Source organism: Dama dama, chromosome 14 (genome assembly GCF_033118175.1).
Source record: "Dama dama isolate Ldn47 chromosome 14, ASM3311817v1, whole genome shotgun sequence".
NCBI lineage: Eukaryota > Metazoa > Chordata > Mammalia > Artiodactyla > Cervidae > Dama > Dama dama.
In genome coordinates, this window is record NC_083694.1 from 58,483,844 (window position 1) to 58,505,289 (window position 21,446).

General features: G+C 34.8%; 1 protein-coding gene across 1 annotated transcript in view; it reads left to right on the top strand.

The window, feature by feature from the left end:
- Positions 1 to 21,446, top strand: part of XPR1 (xenotropic and polytropic retrovirus receptor 1) — a 203,042-nt gene that overhangs the window by 145,725 nt on the left and 35,871 nt on the right. The window contains exons 7-11 of the mRNA XM_061160855.1: positions 1,337 to 1,418; positions 9,145 to 9,335; positions 9,538 to 9,717; positions 15,178 to 15,349; positions 16,760 to 16,954. Coding sequence (XP_061016838.1) covers positions 1,337 to 1,418; positions 9,145 to 9,335; positions 9,538 to 9,717; positions 15,178 to 15,349; positions 16,760 to 16,954 — 820 coding nt within the window. The remainder of the gene's footprint in view (positions 1 to 1,336; positions 1,419 to 9,144; positions 9,336 to 9,537; positions 9,718 to 15,177; positions 15,350 to 16,759; positions 16,955 to 21,446) is intronic.

A 21,446-nucleotide genomic window follows, 5' to 3' on the forward strand; every position in this document is an offset into this window, starting at 1 on the left:
GGACCTAATAGAAAATCCAGTGGATCTATAGAACAGCTATATGCACTAATTAGTGAGTTTTTTTAGCAAGGTTGATGATTACAAGATCAATATATAGATATTTAGGGATAAGTCTGACAGAAGATGTGCAAGACTTTTATATTGAAAACTGTAAAACATGATGGAGAAAAATGAAAGAAGATAGATGTGAGAGAAATTAGAAAACCAAGTATTTTAAAAATATTGCATCTTCCTAAGTTGTTAGATGCATCACAAACAAACTCAAAATCTCAACAGACCTTTTTAAAAATAACTAGTAAGCAAATTTAAAAATTTATGTGAAATTACAGAGGACCAAGAAGAGCCAAAACAACTTTGAAACAACTTAAGTTGAAGGATTAACACTATGTGGTATCAACACTAAAGCTACAGTAATCAGGACAGTGTGTGATTAGTGTCAGGATAGGCAAATAGATTAATGGAATAGAATAAAGAGTCCAAAAATAGACCAATAAATATATGAACAATTAATTGTCAGTGAAGATGCAAAAAGGCACTTCACTAGAGAGAGGATCATCTTTTCAAATTCGTCAAACAAATGGTGCGAGAGCAATTGGCTTTTTATGCCAAAAAATGGGACTTCCCTGGTGGCTCAGATGGTAAAATGTCTGCTTACATTGCGGGAGACAGGGTTCAATCCCTGGGTCGGGAGGATCTCCTGGAGAAGGAAATGGCAACCCATTCCGGTATTCTTGCTGAGAAAATCCCATGGACAGTGGAACCTGGTAGGCTACAGTCTGTGAGGTCACAAAGAGTCCGACACAACTGAGCGACTTCACTTTCACTTATGAAATGATATTCTGAAATGCCTTTCACTTGAGAATCTCTAGTATATATTTACAAATTGACTTGAAGTTACTCTGGTTTAATACTGTAAATACTCAGAAATGTATTCTTATTTTTACCATTGTCTCTAATTATATAGTACTAAATATGTGAACTCTAATTGAGTAATACTGACTTCCTAAATTTAAAGATGTACACATTGTAAAAATGAAATTGCACTTAAATCTTTTTTATAAGAAAACTCAGTGTTTATATAATTTGATGTTTTAGATCTTAATTTTCTTTATTTAGTGACACGTATTTCTAAAAAATAATTAAACAGGTGACTCAATTCTAATATTACTGGATAATGATGATTCTCCAGCTCAGATTTATGAAAATTCCCATCATAAAATATTTCTGTTTTCTCTGTAGGACTTTGAGGCCTGTAGTACTAATTTTATTATACTGTATGCTTAATGTATTCAGTATTTTGCCCTGTACTCAAAATGCCATTTCCCTCTCTCTATAGCCTGCACCAGCATGGACTACTTTTAGAGTTGGCCTATTTTGTGGAATATTCATTGTATTGAATATTACTCTTGTGCTTGCCGGTGAGTAGTTTAAATTTTGAATTAAATTATTCTTACTGATCTGCTTATGTCATATTCTGTCCTTCTAACAAAGCTACCACTCAACTGCCAAAGCTACTGAAAGAGAAATCTGTCAGGGTTAAGTCTTTTGTTTGTATAACTGATGGGAGAGTGGGTGTTGGTTGGTTATTTTGGCTCTTTTTTTCCTTTTGGATATAGTTACCCCTTTAAACATTGCTAGTTTATGACTCTATTCTCTGTCATTTTCAGGGTTCAGTTATCAGGAACCTCAGCTCCCTTGATCACAGATGAGAGTAAATAAATATTACAAAATTTACGCGCTAAACAAGCTCATTTACTTTGCTTTTTGGAGACTCTCTTGTATCATTTCTAGAACCTATTTACAATTACTTTGCATATGATTTTAAGAAACTTGGTTATATAATATTCTATTCTATAGAATTTAAAAATTATAAAGAGGTAGGAGGAATTGGAAACAAGTGCATTCCCAATGTCAAGAAATGATATAACAAGGAAGGCATAATCTTACTAAACCACCCAGCAGCATTTGACTTACCTCTCAGCAGCATTTGACATTGTGGATCACTCCTTGAAACCTTTTCTTTAGTTGATTTTGTTGGGAAACCACACTCTGCTGGTTTTCTTATTAAACTTCGCTGGCAGTTTTTTCCCATTCTCTGGGGAGTACCTCTGAGTTTAATGTTCAAATCTTTCTCTTTCTACATGCATTTTCTAGCTAGGTGATCTTATTCAAGCCTATGGCTAAAACTATCATCTGTATGCTAATAACTCCCAAGCTTATATACTTTTTCCTCTGAAATGATATCTCATTGGCTACTTAGAGTCTAATAAGCATCTTAAACTTAGATAGACAAATTTTTTTAATCACTAAATATGCTTTCTCTTCCATATAGCATCACCTCTCACCAGTTTCTCAAGCCAAAAACCTTTAACCTTTTCCCTCATACTCATTTTCAATCCATCACCAAATCCTGTTGCCCTGTCCTCAATAAAGTTCTGAATCTGTCCACCCCGACCAATACCATCCTTGTCTAAACAACCATTTGCTTAGTATACTGCAACAACCTTCTGAACTTGTCTCTATGCAACCACTCTTGCCTCTTTATAGTTACCAGTGTCTTTTTGTGGCTTTTTTTTTTTTTCAGTGCAGGTTAAATCTAGTTCTGTATCTTTAGGGATGAATGCAGTTTACTTACATAGAATGCATGGAAATACTACAATAAAAAAGAACTTAGTCCTAGATTGATTATCAAGCTAACTGTTATGGGAAAAACACGGACTTATTTTCAAAAGGCCTTGCCTGGGTTGCAGTCCCAGCTCAACTATTTGTTAATTATTAATTTGCTAATTGACTTTAAGGACATCACGTAAGTTCTCCAAAACAATTTCCTCACTTGTTAAATGAGTTTAATACCTTAAATTTACAGCATTGTATGAGAATTCATTCAACAAGTAAATTTTATATATCTATGATTAGGTTTGCTACCTTAAGATAAATAAGAGAATTACTTTCCTCATGAAGCTTATTGTTACATAAGGGAGATTGAGACATATTAAAACAATAATAATAGACTACAAAATAGAAAGTATTTTCTAAACAGGTCAAGGGAACAAGTGATTACTTTCAAATGAGAGCTTCAGGGAAGACTTTATTAAAGAAATGGTATTTATCCTGGGCATTGATGAAATAAAAGGCATTCCAAGAGAAAGAGACAGATGAGCAGAGATTTAGTTGGCCTTTCTAGAGGGTGAAGCATAAGAGGAGGGAATAAGTTTTGAAGGAGAGAAGTGGTAAATTCACCTAAGGTGAAGAAGAGTATTAGATGATACAAATGAAAAGATACCTTGGAAAAAAAAAAAAGAAAAGATACCTTGAAACCAGTTCATAGACATCAGCTAAGAGGTATAAGTAAAGCATTTATAGGTGTGAAATACTATGTCAATTTGAAGTATATGTCATATGAGATGGAAGTTGTTCTTTCTATAGGAAAAACCTTACTCATCTGTGTGTGAAATTTTTTCTTTCCAAGATGAGCATGGTGTTATCATTATTACCATCATTAAATAAGACAAAAGAATAGATAAATAAGCTTCATTCTTTTTATGTGACTGAATTGAAACGTTTTCTTAAATTCAGGGACATGTTGGGGGTTTTTCTTTCATATATGTAGCCTGTGTTCTTGTGAGACAGTCTGGTTTGTTTCCTAATGTGTGCTTTATGCATTTAGCATTGTGCATTTATGTTCTCTCCCCTCAGAACCCTTCTTTGTTTAATCTTTGTGTGTCTGTGAGATAAATACGGTTAAAGCCAGCTGTCTATCCTTATTTATCTCCCAGCGGTTGCTTAAACGATAACAGAGTTGAGAATTGAGAGAGAAACTCAGCAGTAGTAATGCATGTACAAGCATGATTCTTTTTTCAAACACTGACATAAAAAAATAGTGTGCATAATTGCTGTAGTTCCTCAAGGGGACATGACCTAATATTTAATAATTTGTCTGAAACTCACATATTCCAGATATTTAGTGTTATGAAGATGAAAAGTTATCTGCTCAGATTTTTTAAAAACTTTTTCTTGTAGTTTCCTGGTAACCTATATTTAATTGATATAATAAAAATATGTCACATTTCACTTTTTGGTTGAACAGAGTTAAGGGTTGATCATTAAAAGTGCATGAGGGAAACCTTCTACACTGTTGGTGGGAATGTAAATTGGTACAGCCACTATGGAGAACAATATGGTAGTTGCTTAAAAACTATAAACAGAGCTACCATATGATCTAGCAGTCCCACTCCTGGGCATAAACCTGGAGAAAACCATAATTCAAAAAGATACATGTACCCCAGTGTTCGCTGCAGCACTATTTACAATAGCCAAGACATGGAAGCAACCTAAATGTTCATTGACAGAGGAATGGATAAAGAAGATGTGGTACATATATATGATGGACTATTACTCAGCCATAAAAAAGAATGAAATAATGCCATTTGCAGCAACGTGGATGGGCCTAGAGATTGTCATATTGAGTGAAGTAAGTCAGACAAAGAAAGACAAATATCGTATGATACCACTTATATGTGGAATCTAAAAAAAATGGTATAAACAAAGTTATTTATGAAAAAGAGTTATACATGTAAAAAACAATCTTATGGTTACCGGGGTGGGGATGGGAGAGAAGGATAAATTGGGAAGTTGAGATTGACATATACACACTACTGTTTATGAAATAGATAACTAATAAAGACCCACTGTGTTGCACAAGGAACTCTCTTCAGTACTCCTGAGTAACCTATGTGAGAAAAGAGTCTAAAAAAGAATGGATATACGTATGACTGATTCACTTTGCTGTATAGCAGAAAGTAACACAACATTTTATGTCGACTATGCTCCAATAAAAAAATTTTTTTTAAGTGCATATGAGTGTGAAATAGCAAGTACTTGCATACTAGTGGTAAGAGTATTAATTGTTGCAGTCTCTTTAGAAAGCTGGCAATATATATAAAAATTTATAATACAATCAGTTTGATTAAACATATTATTCTTATAAGTTTATCTTATAAACATACTTGTACCTGAGCACAAAGACATGTATGAAAGGAGGGTATTCATTGTCATTTTGTTTATAATAGCAAAATTCTAAGAATGTCTCAAATGTCTATCAGGAACTGTTTAAAAAAAATATGTGATCTGAAGTTTAAATGAAACTGCATTAATGCACTTTAGAGAGGAGGCAAGTGCAAAATATTTTTTAAAAAAAAGATGCTGGAAACAGTTGAAAGCATCCAATGAAATGATGTAGTTAGAAAGGCACGAAGATGGTGCATGAAATGCAGAAGAATAACATCAGGAGATCTATTTGGCAGTATCTACCAAAACTGAATATATGCTATAGTGGGTTGTTTCTCCCTTTTGGCTAATGTGAATTTTGTTGCTTTGAACACATGTATACATGGATTTGTTTGAGTACCAGTTTTCAATTTTTTGAATATATACCTAGCAGTGGAATTGCTTAATTATATGATAATGCTTTTTAACCTTCTGAGGTGCCACCAAATTATTTTCTACAGAGGCTCCACCTTTTTCTGTTTCCACCAGCAATTTATGAGGATTCTATTTTCTTCACATTCTCATCAATACTTGGGAATTTCCTTTTTTTTTTTTTTTTAATTATAGCCATCCTAGTGGGTTTGAAGTAGTATACTTATATGGTTTTGATTTGCATTTTTCTAATGACTGATGATATTAAGCATCATTTCATGTGTTTATGTATTTTCTTTGGAAAAATGTCTGTCCAAGTAATTTTGGTGGCTCAGAAAATAAAGAGTCTGACTACAGTGCAGGAGACCCGGGTTTGATTCCCTGAGTCAGAAAGAGCCCCTGGAGAAGGAAATGGCTACCCACTCCAGTATTCTTGCCTGGAGGATTCCATGGACAGAGGAGCCTGGTAGGCTTACAGTCCATGGGGTCATAAAGAGTCAGACCCAACTGAGCAAATAACTCTTTCTTTCACTTTCAATGACTAATGATATTGAACATCTTTTCATGTGCTTATTGGCTGTTTGTATATTTTCTTTGGAAAAATATCTGTCCAAGTCCTTTGTCCATTTTTTAATTGAGTTGTCTTCTTATTGCTAATTTGCTAGAGTTCTTTATATATTCTGGATACTAGATCCTTATCAGATACATAATTTGCAAATATTTTCTCCCATTTTTTTAGATTATCTTTTTCTTTTCTTGATAATGTCCTTTGATATACAAATTTTTTAATTTTGATGAAGTCCAATTTATCTGTTTTTGATGTTGTGTTACTCATGCTTTTGGTGTCATATCTTAGAAGCCATTGCCCAATCCAACCAAAGTTCTGCAGGTTTACCCATATATTTTCTTCTAAGAGTTCTATAGTTTTAGCTCTTATATTTAGCTTATTCATCCATTTTGAACTAATTTTTGTACATGCTGTGAAGAATGGAGTCAACTTCATTCTTTTGCATGTGAATAACCAGTTGGTGAATAACCAATTGTCTCTGCATTATTTGTTGAAGAGAATATTCTTTTTCATTGAATAGTCTTGGCTCTCTTGTTGAAAATCAATCAACCATAGATGTATAATTTTTTTTTCTCAGCTCTCACTGTATTTCATTTGTCTGTATGTCTATGTTTACTCCAGTAGTATTTGGGAGTAAAATTTGAAATCGTGAATTGTGAGTCCTCCACCTTTTTTATTCAGTATTGTTTTGGCTGTTATCTGGGGACCTCTTATAATTCCACATGAATTTGAGTATCAATTTTTCATTTCTGCCAAAAGAAAAAAAGAGTCATTAGAATTTTGATACAGATTGTATTGAATCTGTAAAGTACTTTGAGTAACATTGCCATTTGAACAGTATCGCATCTTCCAATCCATGAATATGGGATTTCTTTCAGCATTGTTTTGTAGTTTTCAGTGTACAAGTCTTTCACCTCCTTGGTTAGATTTATTCCTTGATGTTTTATTCTTTTGTATGCTCTTGTAATTGAAATTATTTTCTTAATTTCATTTGACTGTTCATTGCTGGTGTATGTAAGGACAACTGAATTTTGTGTGTTGATCTCGTAGACTGCAATTTTGCTGCATTTATTAGTTCTAGTAGTTTAACTGCGTGTTCTTTGGGATTTGCACTTATTTTTGTTTCCTGACTGTTGTAATGTATATGTGTTCTTTGCTTGGGAATCAGTATATAAAACTATATACACATTTTTAAAAAAATTTTAACCACCTAACTAATCTTCTTGTTACCATACTTATTCCTTTGCAATATGTTCTTCACATGACAGATAGAGTAGCCCTTTAAAATTATTAGTCTGGTTGTATCACTTATATGCAAAATCTTTCATTTGCTTCATACATCTGAGTAAAAGCTTAAATCTTGACAAAGTACTACAAATCCTACCTCATATGCCTTTAGGTAACTTTTTGCCACTTTACCTCTCATTCATTACAGTCACAGTGGACCTGATCTTCTTCCTGTCCCTGGACTACATGAGGCTTATACATATCTTAGGGTTCTTTGTACTTTCCCTCTACTTGGAGCCTCCGTTCCTCCAGATACTCATACAAGTTAGTCTTTATTTCCTTCACATGAGTCAGTCTGTCTTTCCTTCACACAAGCCAGTCTCTATTTCCTTAAGGTTCCTGCAAATATCATCTTCCAACCACCCTACCTAAAATACACCTAACAGTCTTTATCCCTTTACTGTTTTCTTCAAAATTCTTATCTGACATTATATAGAATAGAACTTTCCTGAAGACAGTTATTTTGTCTGTTGCTCATTATTGAATCTCCAGGTTTTAGAATTATGTCATATATAATGAGCACCCCATAAACATTTGTCAAATTAATGAAGACATTGATTTTCATCAAGTAAAAGGAAAAAGAAACTGATACATACTGAATATTCATAATGGGCCAAACAGTGTTTTAGCCATTTTGTTTTTCAAATTTAATCTTCTTAACAAACTTATGAGAATAGATATTCTCCCCCATTGACCAACAAGGAAACTGAGAGTTATAAAAATTAAATACGCCCTAGTAAATATAAGACTTGAAATCTGGTCTATAATATTTGACTCCAAGTATAAAATTTCAAGTGAGTACTAACAGTAAATTTTATAGTTACTTGGAAAATTGAGAAATTGGTTGCCAAACTGAAATTTTTGGCACATAGGCTCAAAATGAAACATATTGATTCAGTCAGTTTATGAACAGATGAGAATCTGACTCTTAAATAATGTAGAAATAGAATTGGTCAAAAGAAGGAACAAGGCCGTTTCAAGTACAGGGAACAACTTAAGTAGATGTGAAAAGTGAATTTGTTCAAACAATAATAAAATTTATCAGGCGGTAAAAATTAATTTAGGGGCACTATGGGATAAGTTTGGGGGAAGTGAGTTGGAGATGAGATTGTGAGGAACTTGAATCGTGAGGCTCACATGTTTGAACATTATAATTATTGGAGAGCTATAGGATAGTAGTGATACTGAACATTTGTATGGGCATATGGACAGTTGAATGTAGTAATTTAAGAGTTTGGGCTTTGGAGCAAAACTGAGTTAAAATCCTGGCACTGCCCTATACTAGCTTGGTAACCCTGAGCAAATTATTTAACTTCTCTGTGCTGTAGTTTCCTTGTCAATCAAATGGAGATAATGGTTTTTAACTCACAGAGCCATTGTGAAGATTAGACAGATTGTTATATGGAAAGATACAGTCCTTAGCACGTAGTAAATAAACATTCTATAAATACTGTTGTCATCTATATGACATTTCAACTTTCACATTGCTTTCATGTATACTGTTTCTTATAATTTTCATAGTAACTCTGAGGTAGACGTTACTATATCCAGCTCAATGATGGCCAAACCAAAGCCAAAGAAGTTTTGTCATACCAGAAATTTCTCAGCTGAGCTGATGATTCTAAGCTATTTCACCATGGATAAGTAGGCTGAAAGTCAAATTTTCCAGAAAAATTATTCTGGTAGAATTTTGCAGAGTGAAATGAAGAGAAGAACCTTGAAGCAAGTTTATCAGGCTCTTGAAATAACCTAGGATTGCATTTTGAATATTAAAAATTCCTCTGCCAGGGCTATATCATTGAGAAGAGAAAAGACAGTTAAAGGACATGTTGCAGATTTCCTGACTAACCAGTTAATTGATGTTCTTTCAGCTATATTTAAACTTGAAACAGATAGAAATATATGGCCCTTGATAAGAATCTATCGGGGTGGCTTTCTTCTGATTGAATTCCTTTTTCTACTGGGCATCAACACGTATGGTTGGAGACAGGCTGGAGTAAATCATGTGCTCATCTTTGAACTTAATCCAAGAAGCAATTTGTCTCATCAGCATCTCTTTGAGGTAATCTAACCAGATATAATATCCTATGAATACAGTTTTCATTAGCTATGTGGCTGGTTTAGTGGGTACTAAACTCTATTTTCTCTTTGGGGATTATTGATGTAATAATTAAACCATTTTTCTTATCTTTGTTTTATTAAAGATTTTCTATGTAACGGTAAAAATTAAAATAATTTTCTTTGTCTTTCCCATCCTTTATCAGATTGCTGGATTCCTTGGGATATTGTGGTGCCTGAGCCTTCTGGCATGCTTCTTTGCTCCAATTAGTGTCATCCCCACATATGTGTACCCACTTGCCCTTTATGGATTTATGGTTTTCTTTCTCATCAACCCCACCAAAACTTTCTATTATAAATCCCGGTTTTGGCTGCTTAAACTTCTGGTAAGTCCAGAAATTTTTTTTCTTTTTTAGAGTGATATATTGATCATTGGCTTTTCCCAGAATGAAAACAAAACTCCTGTATTACCCAACTTCAGAAGTCATGTTCACATTGTAGTTTAAATGAGTGGTACCCCAGCTCCAGAAGCAAAGAACACAGTGTAACTGGTACACCTCATGTTGTGCAGTACAGTGGCCCCAAGGAAAGCACTCATGTATTTTTTTTTCCCTCCATAATGGAGTAGAGTGTCGAGATATTACAGTGATATTGGAAAGTGATAATAATTCATAATTAATTATTTTACTATACAGATTACTTAATCAACTGTGATAACATGTAGAACTTCGTTTCCTTTTTTTCAAGTGGTTAAACTATTATATACCTGTTAAATTACCATAAGTCGTCAAATATTTTTATTTTGTGAAGTATTGGGTCTCTAAAAGCAGTAGGATTATCCTGTTAGATCTCCAAGTTTAGTTTGAAAAATTAACTTTTAAAATTCCATTTTACCTATTTCTTAATCTCAAAATCAAGCAGTCTTAGCATTAGGATATGAAATTTCCTGCAAAAATGGTAGCTATATTTTACATTTTGGGATATTGTAAAGATTGCTCTGGGAAGGAACTCCTACTTACTCTCAAATTTAACCAGCTCTGTTTTGAAAATCAGTCGAGAATGTTTTAATATAATTATTTCATAGATTATAAAATACAACTAACAGTAGAGTGAAAATTAGTAATTGGCCAGTTTCCACAAACTTTCAAAATTCCCATAATTACTGTCTCACTTTTTTTTTTAACCTTGTGAAATAATACTGCCTTGAAAACTATAATTTTTTTTCTTTTTCCTTTTGTATGCCCCTTAGGGTTAGCAGAATTTTTGTTGTTGTGCTAAGCAGTATACTCTTTACATATAGCATTAACTAAATTTTTTATATCTAAAGATATAAAATATGACCTTTCTCTTAAAAAAACATAGTAAGCACTAAACAAATTAAAAGCAACTTATGTTCCAACATAAGTATTTATAGCAATATGGAAAAGAAAACGGGCCAGATCTTGATTTCCCTTCTCCCCAAGTTGATTGTTCATTTATTTGTATTTATTTGTATATCACAAATTAAGAGTCTCTGTCTTTTCCACAAACTGTATTGAATATAAATAAATAGCAAATCATTCCCTTTAAGTATAGCACCACTGGGTCTAATTTTAAGTTTGTATTCTGAGTGTGGAACTTAGCTATTGAGGTGTGTAATAAGTCATATCATCACCTTTAATGTGTTTTGTCATCATCTAGAAAAACATGCTTTTTAGAGGAATTTTTTTTGTAAGACAAAAATTTGGGTCATTTTTTTTTTCTCATTGGAAATTTGTACTAAAAATCAATCATTTCCAGTTTCTACAACAATATTAGATTACCTTTGTTATTTTGAGGTTGTCATTTTATTTCTGGATTTTGTGTTATTTTCATAAAAATGTAATATTCTTCTGGTTACAAGGAAATAACTTCAAAATTATAAACACCTATTTTTCCTTCCTAAATTATTGTGAAATCTCTATAAAGTTATTTCAGATGAGATTTGGAAGACTTAGAAAATTCATGTGTTAATATGATTGCATCATTACAATAACAAAATAGTTCAGTTGTGTACATTATGTGCTAAGTGAGCATTTCCCCAGTGCATCCTTCTTTGTTTAAATAGGAAGCTGCTATGATTCATGCATGACCAGTTATTCTTATTAGTAGAATGATTCCCCATTGAGTAGATATTTATCTGTGCATCTGTTGTGTGTTAATAAATGAGAACTTGTTGATGGAATAGATTGGCAGTAATATTAGAAGAAGAAATAAGAGAATAGTAAAATATACTGTCAGAAGCAGTGACATACAGAAAGAAGCATTGTGGTTTGTTGTATTTGTAATAATTGTAAATAGTAAAAGCATTTATAGATTATTTTAATATTAATTGACCTATTGACCTATTTTTAATTCAAATCTCACTGAGAAAATTTACTCTTAGATTTATTTCTAGTGAATTAACAAGAATGTTTCTATGGTAGTTATGTTTCCCTGATACAGCTATTTTGAAAGCTTCATCCTAAAGTAAACTGCATTTCCCTTTCCTGTTTTTTTCTTTAATTTTTCATGGAAAAAGAACATGTCACCTGGCCATAGTGGTAGGCACTGGGCACCATTTATATTCATATTTTAATTTGAATTGATATGTTATTCCTCTCCCCGATTTTTAAGAAATTGATTTGTTTTGATATTAGTATTACATGTCACATTAATAACAGTTTCTTCACATTCATTAGTTCATATATCCTCTATCCAGATCTGTATTTGTCCTCATTGTAATCCAATTAGGAAGCATAAAAAAATGCTTCAGATTTTCTAAACAAAGATATCAACTTATTCTTATAGAAGGCTGCATGAAGTTTTTAAATTAAGAGTATTTTCCTATATTATTTTGGAATTGGTTTTTCTAATATTTTCTTTAGTTGTATAATAAAATTTTTACATACTTCTCTGGTATAAGTACAGAAATGTTCTCATTTAATAATGCATTGTCTGGGCATTTTTATGTGTAGCAGTTATTTTGTGTGTGTTAGTCGCTCAGTTGTGTCCGACTCTTTGCGACCCCATGGACTATATATAGCCTGTCAGGTTCCTCTGTCCATGGGATTCTCCAGGCAGGAATACTGGAGTGGGTTGCCATGCCCTCCTCATCAATTATTTTATTCCTTTTAATAAACCATGAGATTGGAACTACTATTAATCCACATTTTATAATGAGGAAACCTAAGTTCAAAGAACTTAAGTAGGGTCCTACAGCCAGGATGTAATGGAGATGGGATGTAAGCTCAGGCATTCTGGGTCCATAACCTGTGTTTTTAAACACTACCATTTAACAGACCTGGTAGATTTTATATAAGATGTTTAACTTTGATTAGTGGATCAACTAATGAAATCTTAAAATCAGATTTGAAAGAATGTGATTATCTATAAGTAGAAATTAAGATTTCATCTCCTTAACTGTTTGTCTACATTAATTCAAAGATGATGTTAACATATATTCTTTGTAGTAATTTATTAGTTGCCTTTTTATGTATGTGGGTAAAACATCAGATATCCAGATTGTTTTCGCTTTCTTAATACTGTTTCTCCGTTATTTTAATTAAAATCAAAGCAAAGTAGAAGTTGAAAGACCTTAGCCATAATAAGAAAGGAAGGAGAATTCTCACTTAAAAGGGGGAATCCAGAGAAATCTAAGATGAATTTGACCATGTGTTAGGGCCTGACTTATCAGGGAATTAAGTATGTTCTGTTTATTTTCATCTTCATCTCTGCTCACTACACCTCTGACCAGACTACTTGCTCACTTCTTTTTAAATATTTCCAGGGTATTTCGTTTGCCTGTCTGTAATGGCAGTTACTACATGGTGCTGTCAGTATTTCTTTTGGTGTTTATTTGCCCAAAGGGATTGTGGGTGATACAGGCCATGTTTTATTTATTCAGTACCTTCACAATGCTTGACATATAATAAATACTTAATGAATCTTTGTTAAATGCATGAATGACTATGATTAAGTTCATTGGTTCTCCTATACAAACATTAACCACTCCCTCCTTTCTTTATTTTTTCATCTTCTCTCTTCTGTAATTTTTCCCTTCCTCCCAGTTTCTATTTTATGCTACTCCTTTCCTTTCCTAGTCCATCCCTCTGTTTCTTTGTTTCTTATTTAATACACTTTCCTACCCTTCTGCTCTTACAGAGGTTTTCTCTAATAGCCAGGTTATAAGGCTAGGTTTGGCAGGTTGTGACAGTTAATGGTAGTCTGTCTCATGTCAGTGAGAAATGAGAAATTTGCTCTAGGCTACCAGTTTCACAAAAGTCCGCGACGTTTCACAAAAAAGTTCATGACTAGAGACTGAGTTAAACTTCCTGATCCTTTGCTGTTACATCATAACTTGTTCTCTTGTTTCTCTCTCTTGGAATCCTTTAAATCCATTCTATACCTAGAGTTTCTTAAAATATTATACAAACTGGTGCCAGAACCTCTTTGTGCATAAATGATTAACATCTCAATCCCTAACATCTCCTACCCCACCCTACCCTGCAAAAAAAAAAAAGTTTGCTGTATCTGGAGCTTATGGTTGCAGATGATAGTATCTATTCTGGCTTACTGAAAGAGTAAGCAAGTGATCAAAAGGTTGAACCATGGACTCAAGATAGGTCAGCTCTGGAAAGTAATGTTTTAAAGCTATATTGTATCTTGCAGACCCCTGCTCTAATTTTTAAAGCTCCAGGATAGCTGTTGCCCAGGACTGATTTATAACAAAACCGTTTTTTGCTTCCCTGAAATAATCAAAGAAATTATTTAGAGAAAGGAAAGAAAGAACCAGCCAAGTCTGAGAGAAGAGGGCTGTAGTCTCCCAGGCTGGATATGTCTAGTAAATACCTTGATGGCAGGGGAGCTGTAGACTCATTTTCTCAAAACAGTTGCTTAGAATTCTGTGTTTTAGGAGTTCATTTTCACCTGTGTGAGATAGAAAGGGTCTGACAGGGCAAGAAGCAAAGCTGCCTTCAGCCCATCTTCACTTCACTCAAGGCCTTTCAAGGCAAGTTGGTACAGTTTGAGCCTCTTTCTGGTGAGAAGTATCTAACTCCTCCCTCTGCGATGCCAGGATTTTCCTTTGCAGTGGTAAACAGGCTTCTGCAAAATAGGGTTAAAAGGCATTATCTTCTGTAAAATGGGGATATAGATAACACCTAGCACATAGAATTTGTTATAGTTAATGGATTATAAGAAATGCATCATGAGAAAAATACACCACATGGGTTAGTGTTCAAGACATATAACCTGAATTTATTTATCATTGTTTTCATAATAGTGGGGTGTGGGCTGGTTTTTATGACGTAATTTCAAGACAGTTATGATCATTGCCATGGCATTAACGAAACGAAAGTGACTTTGGTTAGGGAATAAGACATACTTTAGCCAAGGTACTATCTTTCCCTTCCTACCTTTTGTAGGCAAAGATTTTTGTATTCAGTTAGCTAAGATGGGAGAATGTTCCAGAAATAATCATAGCACATGGGTCTCCAGCAAATTTATCTTAGACCTTAATGGTAAATGTCCTCTCAGTGCATTTCTGCCATTCTCTCTGCTTTCAACTTCAGCTCTTCCCACCTCTCTGCTTTCTGTTTTTTGACTCTTGCTCTTCCTGCCTTCCCCCTGCCCCACCCTTTTAATTTCTTTCTTAGTGATCTATTCAACTCATTCTTTTCATTACTAATTTTGAACCTAACTATTGTTGCCAGGTACCCTGTGTTTGTGATTGGTTCATTGGTTTCCATTTTATCAACTAAATCATGTTTCAGAGTCAGACACAAATTAGATAAATTTAATATGAATTTTCTTGTTTCTTTGTTTTCTGTTTTTTTTCTTTCTCCTAGTTCCGAGTGTTTACAGCCCCCTTCCATAAGGTAGGCTTTGCTGATTTCTGGCTGGCCGACCAGCTGAACAGCCTGTCCGTGATACTAATGGACTTGGAGTACATGATCTGCTTCTACAGCTTTGAGCTCAAATGGGACGAAAGTGAGGGCCTGTTGCCAAATGAGTCAGAAGGTAGGGTATGAATGTGCATCCACGCTACTGAACTGCCAGTGTAAACCAAGAAATATTGGGAATGATAACTGAGAAATTTCAGCTCATCCAATAATATTACAAACTTAATTAAATGTACTTGGCACTGTTTTAGCAGTATCTTTATCCGATATAATTTGGCTCTTAAATTATATAATTTTAGCCACTCATTTGCCAGGAGATTTACAACTTACATTTAAAGAATTCTAAAGCTAAAAAACTTCTAGTACATCAGTAATTATATCACAGATGCTCTAGTGTCAACAATTGCCATCACAGTATTGCTTTATGATGATCAAAAATACTGATTATTTAGAAATTAGATCAAGTGCTTTGAGCAAGTCATTAGAGGTTGTTTTTTAGTTCTTATTGGAGACCTCCTTGTTTTCCTTTTGGCTCTTTTTGTCACTCTTACTATCGCTTATGCCAGGTATTCTAGTTAGGGAATTTTGCCTTAATGATGAAGACCAAATTTAGACAGATGATGTAACATCTGACTAATGAAAGTTAATGATGCCAGCGCCAACACAGATTTTCATTGACTTGCAGCAAATCACAACTCTGTTACATGTGGAGCCACTATGATATATTTCCAGAATTTGAAGAAAATTGATTTACCAACTCTGTTCTTCTCATTTTAAAAATGTAAACTCTGCCCTTTGTTTTTTGTTGTTGTTGTTGCTGTTGTTGTTGTTTGTTGCTTTTGTTTTAAAGAACAAGAGTGTGGACAACCTATAATGGATATGTTGTAGTGGTTTGAAGTTCATAAAATTGACTGTCATCAACAGTGACATCTGTAGGTTTTCCAGATGTTCCAGGTTACAGAGCTCACTAATTTTTTTCCTCTTTGATTAGTGTACTCAACTTCTAATTGTCTTATAGTTTTACTACACTCCTCTAGGAGAAGAGTGTACAAAGCTGATTACAAAGGGGCCTTTCCAGGTGGCTCCAACAGTAAGGAATCCGCCTGTCAATGCAGGAGACTTGGGTTCAATCCCTGGGCTGGGAAGATCCCCTGGAGAAGGGAATGGCAACCCACTCCAGTATTCTTGCCTAGAGAATCCCACGGACAGAGGAGCTTGGCGGGCTACAGTCTGTGTGGTCACAAGAGTCGGACACGACTGAGCACGCACACAAAGGCATGGATTACAAAACTGTAAATCTGAGTGGGCAGATTTTTATAAGCTCCCACTGTGTATTTTACCTTCTCTCCTCGGCTTACCGATCACTAAAAAGTTTAATATAATAGTTGCAAAAAAAAATGATTCTGAAAAGCAGGTTCTCTGCTCTTAAAGACTTCCTAATGGTTACAGTATATGCAGTATATGACTAGATGATGTGAACAAGTTGTTTTTTTTTATTGTAATCTTTTCTTCTTTGAAATCTTCACAGAACCAGAAATTTGCCACAAATATTCATATGGTGTGCGGGCTGTTGTTCAGTGCATTCCTGCTTGGCTTCGCTTCATCCAGTGCCTGCGCCGATACCGAGACACAAAAAGAGCCTTTCCTCATTTAGTTAATGCTGGGAAATACTCCACGACTTTCTTCACGGTGACGTTTGCAGCTCTTTACAGCACTCACAAAGGTATTCAGTGGTTTTGGAAAGATTTTTCAAAATCCAGATTTTCACCACTTGAATCTGTTTCTTAATCTGGTTACCTTTCCATTTGTCATGCTTTTTTTCCCCATTGAATTTCCAGTCCCCTCAGTTATAGTAGTTTGTCCTTGAACACAATTTTAGCCTCATTCCAGTATTTACTAACAAGTACCATTGAAAATAATCAAAGTCATACAGAATAGGAAGGATTTGTGATAATGTTTGAAATCCTGAATTATGTTTATTTAATGGGTTCAATCCAAGACACTTTGGATTTTCATTTGGTTTTTTAGACTTCTTGTTCATTAATGAGGTTGGGAAATGCTAGGTGAAAAAGATTCCCTCTGGCAGTCATGTATATTTTTATTCGTTTCCCTTCACCAAGTAGTAGCGTTTGTTTCCAGCCTATTTAACTGCAAATTGAGTTCTCTGATCTCTCTAGTTTCTTATCTCCATGGCAACTAGTTATTACTTGAGACTGTTCTTCTGTTGGGAGGAGAAAAAGGCTTTTAGGTTCTGAGCCACATGCAGTCGCTCCTTTTGAATTTTTAACCTTCTTCTAAGAACTGTCAATCAAAGATCTCACTTGCTTTTACTAAAATGCCTTCCTTCTTTGTTTAAATCAGTGTCAGCCTACACCTTAGAAGCTGTACTCTCATCTAAAGAAACGTTACCAGTTGAAATTACTATAGTTATTTTTAGATAGCTTGATAAAATTTTTTTCTGGTGATGTTTAATTGAGATGCTGTATTTAGGAGCCCTGCCTAGTGCTCTAGAAGTGCTGCTGTGTGTCTGATGGTCTTGAAAGATTAGGGTGATTTTTTTTTTTTTTTAAAAACTTGAGATTTGGTCCAATAGAACACCTTATTGATACTTCCACTTTTTGCAGTAGATTCCGTGATTGCAGTAATATTGATAATGTAGCCAATAATTTTACCACTAAGAAGAGGTACTCTTGTTAAATGATATAATTTAACTAAGTACCTCAGTGAAAGAATCACATCCTAAAGCTCCCTTACTTTTTCCTTTTATAACTCCTCTCTCATGTGCACTTACTGTTGGCTAGCTCCTCAGACTCTCCATTGTACATGCTTGCTTGTTGGCCTGGGATACTTAACATTGTGTACTCAATTGTGTATTTTAGCCTTTCTGCAGGTCTCTTCCTTCAAGGATTGCTCCTCTAAATTGCCAGCCATTCCATCAACCCTGACTCTGTCCTGTAGGCAGTAAGACTGATATTTCTGTACTGGAGTAGAAGGGGTATTGGGAACAGCCTCTAGGCAAAAAGCCACAAACTCAGAATTTTTACTCTTTATTGCCAGTGTCTTTCCAAAGTAAGCTCAGGCTTTTTGCCTGCTTTTGGTGGCTTCCCAGTATGTTTTAATAGTTATTCTTTTTTTTTTACTTAACAATATTAGGTTCATTTCAAGTGTATATTGTAGTGGTTCAGTATTTTTATACAAAGTGGTCATAATAAGTCCAGTTACTGTCTTTCACCATATAAAGTTATTACAGTATTACTGACTGTATTCCCTATGCTGTACATTAGATCCTTATGACTTACTTATTTTATAACTGGAAGTTTATACCTCTTAGTCTCCCACTTCATTCATCCCGTCCCCTACCTCCCCTTTGGCAACCACCAGTTTGTTCTCTGTATATATGTCTACTTCTGTTTTGTTATATTTGTTCTTTTTTTTGGTTTGTTTTTTTTTAGGTTCTACTTATAAGTGAAATCATACAATATTTACCGTTCTCTATCTGACTTATTTCACTTAGCATAATACCCTCTATCACCCCACTCCAGTACTCTTACCTGGAAAATCCCATGGACGGAGGAGCCTGGTAGGCTGCAGTCCCTGGGGTCGCGAAGAGTCAGACATGACTGAGCGACTTCATTTTCACTTTTCACTTTTATGCATTGGAGAAGGAAATGGCAACCCACTCCAGTGTTCTTGGCTGGAGAATCCCAGGGACGGGATCGCACAGAGTCGGACACGACTGAAGTGACTTAGCAGCAGCAACAGCAGTACCCTCTATAACCATTCGTGTTATGAGAAGTAGCAAGATTTCATTTTTTTATGACTGAATAATATTCCATTCTGTGCATATACCACATCTTTATCCATTCTTCTATTGATGGATGCTTAGACTGCTTTCATACCTTGGCTGTTACTAATGAGGCAGTGAACACAGTGGTGCGTATGTCTTTTCAAATTAGTGCTTTTGTTTTCCTCAGAAAAATTCCCAGAAGTGAACTTGCTGGGTTGTGTGGTATTCCTATTTTTATTTTTTTAAGGAATCTCCATACTGTTTTCCTTAGTGGCTGTACCAATTTAAATTTCCACCTACAGTGCACAAGGATTCCCTTTTCTCCACATCCTCTCCAACACTTGGTATTTGTTGTCTTTTTGGTAATAGTCATTTTGACAAACGTAAGGTGATAAGTCATTGTGGTTTTGAATTGCATTTCCATGATGATTAGTGATGCTGAACATCTTTTCTTTTGCCTGACATCCATCTGGATGTTTTCTTTGGAAAAATATCTGTTCAGGACCTCTGCCCATTTTTAAAATAGGTGTGTTTTTCTGGATGGTGAGGTGTATGAGTTATTTGTATATTTTGTATGTTAACTCCTTATCCCACATGCTTAGTCTCTCAGTCGTGTCTGACTCTTTGCGACCCCATAGACTATAACCCACCAGGCTCCTCTGTTAATGAGGATTTACTAATTCTTACCTGTGCTGTGCTGTGCTTAATCGCTCAGTCGTTTCAGTCTCTTTGCAGCCCACCAGACTCCTCTGTCCATGAAGATTCTCCAGGCAAGAATACTGGAGTGGGTTGCCATGGCCTTCTCCAGGGGATCTTCCCAACCCAGGTATCAAACCCAGGTCTCCTGCATTTCAGGCGGATTCTTTACCAGCTGAGCTATCAGGGAAGCCCTAATTCAGAATTAAAACTAAAAAGTGAGGTATTTACACAGGGGTATACATAAGTATGTTAACTTCAGTCAAAACTTTTTGTTGTTGTGCATCAACTTATTGTGCTTTGCAGGTGTGTTTTATTGGGGCTTCCCTGGTGGCTGAGTTGGTAAAGAATCTGCCTGCAATGCAGGAGACCTGGGTTAGATCCCTGGGTCAGGAAGATCCCCTGGAAAAGGGAATGGCTACCCACTCCAGTATTCTTGCCTAGAGAATTCCATGGACAGAGGAGCCTGGCCGGCTGCAGTTCATGGGGTTGCAACTAAGCGACTAACACTTTTACTTTCACTGCCTAGAGCTGGTTTATATATGTCTTCCTTTATGGAAATGTTTTTAAAAGAGACACTTATGATCACTTTGCATATGTATGCTTGGGGTATTGTACCAGGTATCAATTATGAATGTGTTTGGTCTTTTGTTCAAGTAATAGCTGTTTACTGACTGAATTTGATTCATGTGCCCACGGACAAATTTTTAAACACACAAGCATTTTTTAGAGAGAGCATTGGTTGTCTAGCCCAACCATATCCCTTAAATTAAAAAAAAACAGTGCAGAACACTTTATATACTTCTATTAAAAGAACATTATAGTTGCTACATATTAAATATTTTTATCACTAATTTTTCTTTTTACCAAAAAGACAATTCAAAGTAACCTTTGACAGAAAATTTGACATTAAATGGTGATCAGAAGTAGAATCTGATTTCTCTTGTTTGCTTGGACAGTATTCCAAGTGAAAAGATATCAGAAAGCAGAGACTTTAGAAATTATCATTGAGCTAAAAGAACAGATTCTGTATGGTTAATGATGGAGATCTTTTTCTATTGAATGTGTATGTATTTGCAAAGGACACATTTTCTGAGGGGGGGAAGTGTAGAAAATGGTGAGGCAACCTTGTTCAGACTCAGGAATCTGAGTCCTTTCAGAGAACTAGCCTACAAGAGTTACCATAGTAACAGCATTATTGGGGGCATTTTCAAGATTGTGCCAAAGGTTATGTCCTATGCTTCATGGTTTGTAAAAATGGATGCACAAGAATTAACTTTATACTTAAAACCATTTTTTTCAAGTGAGGGAAGTATGATAATACTGCAGCTAGCCCTCCCTTGTAGTAAGAAGGAAACACACTTTAAGTATGTCAATGTATTTTATTTTCCATCACTGATTTTAGAAATGCTCAAAGCCAATCTTATTTTAAGAATCCACTTTTCATTACAAGCCTAAATTAGAAGCCATTCCTACAAGTTTTTTTGTTGGAATTGGGAGTAGAGGAGACAGGAAAGTGTTGTAAATGGTTTTTGTGTGTTCTTGGGGTTTCTTGGCCTTGGCTAGGAAAAGCCAGTGGGAGGTACAATAATAGAAAAACCCATTATGTTGTTATTTCTAATCCATTGATGCAGTGAGAGTACTTCATTAGATTTTCTGTTTTTCATTTACAGTTTCTTAACATTCTAAAATATTTATAAATTCTTAGTAGATTTTGCTCTTTGCTGTTCTC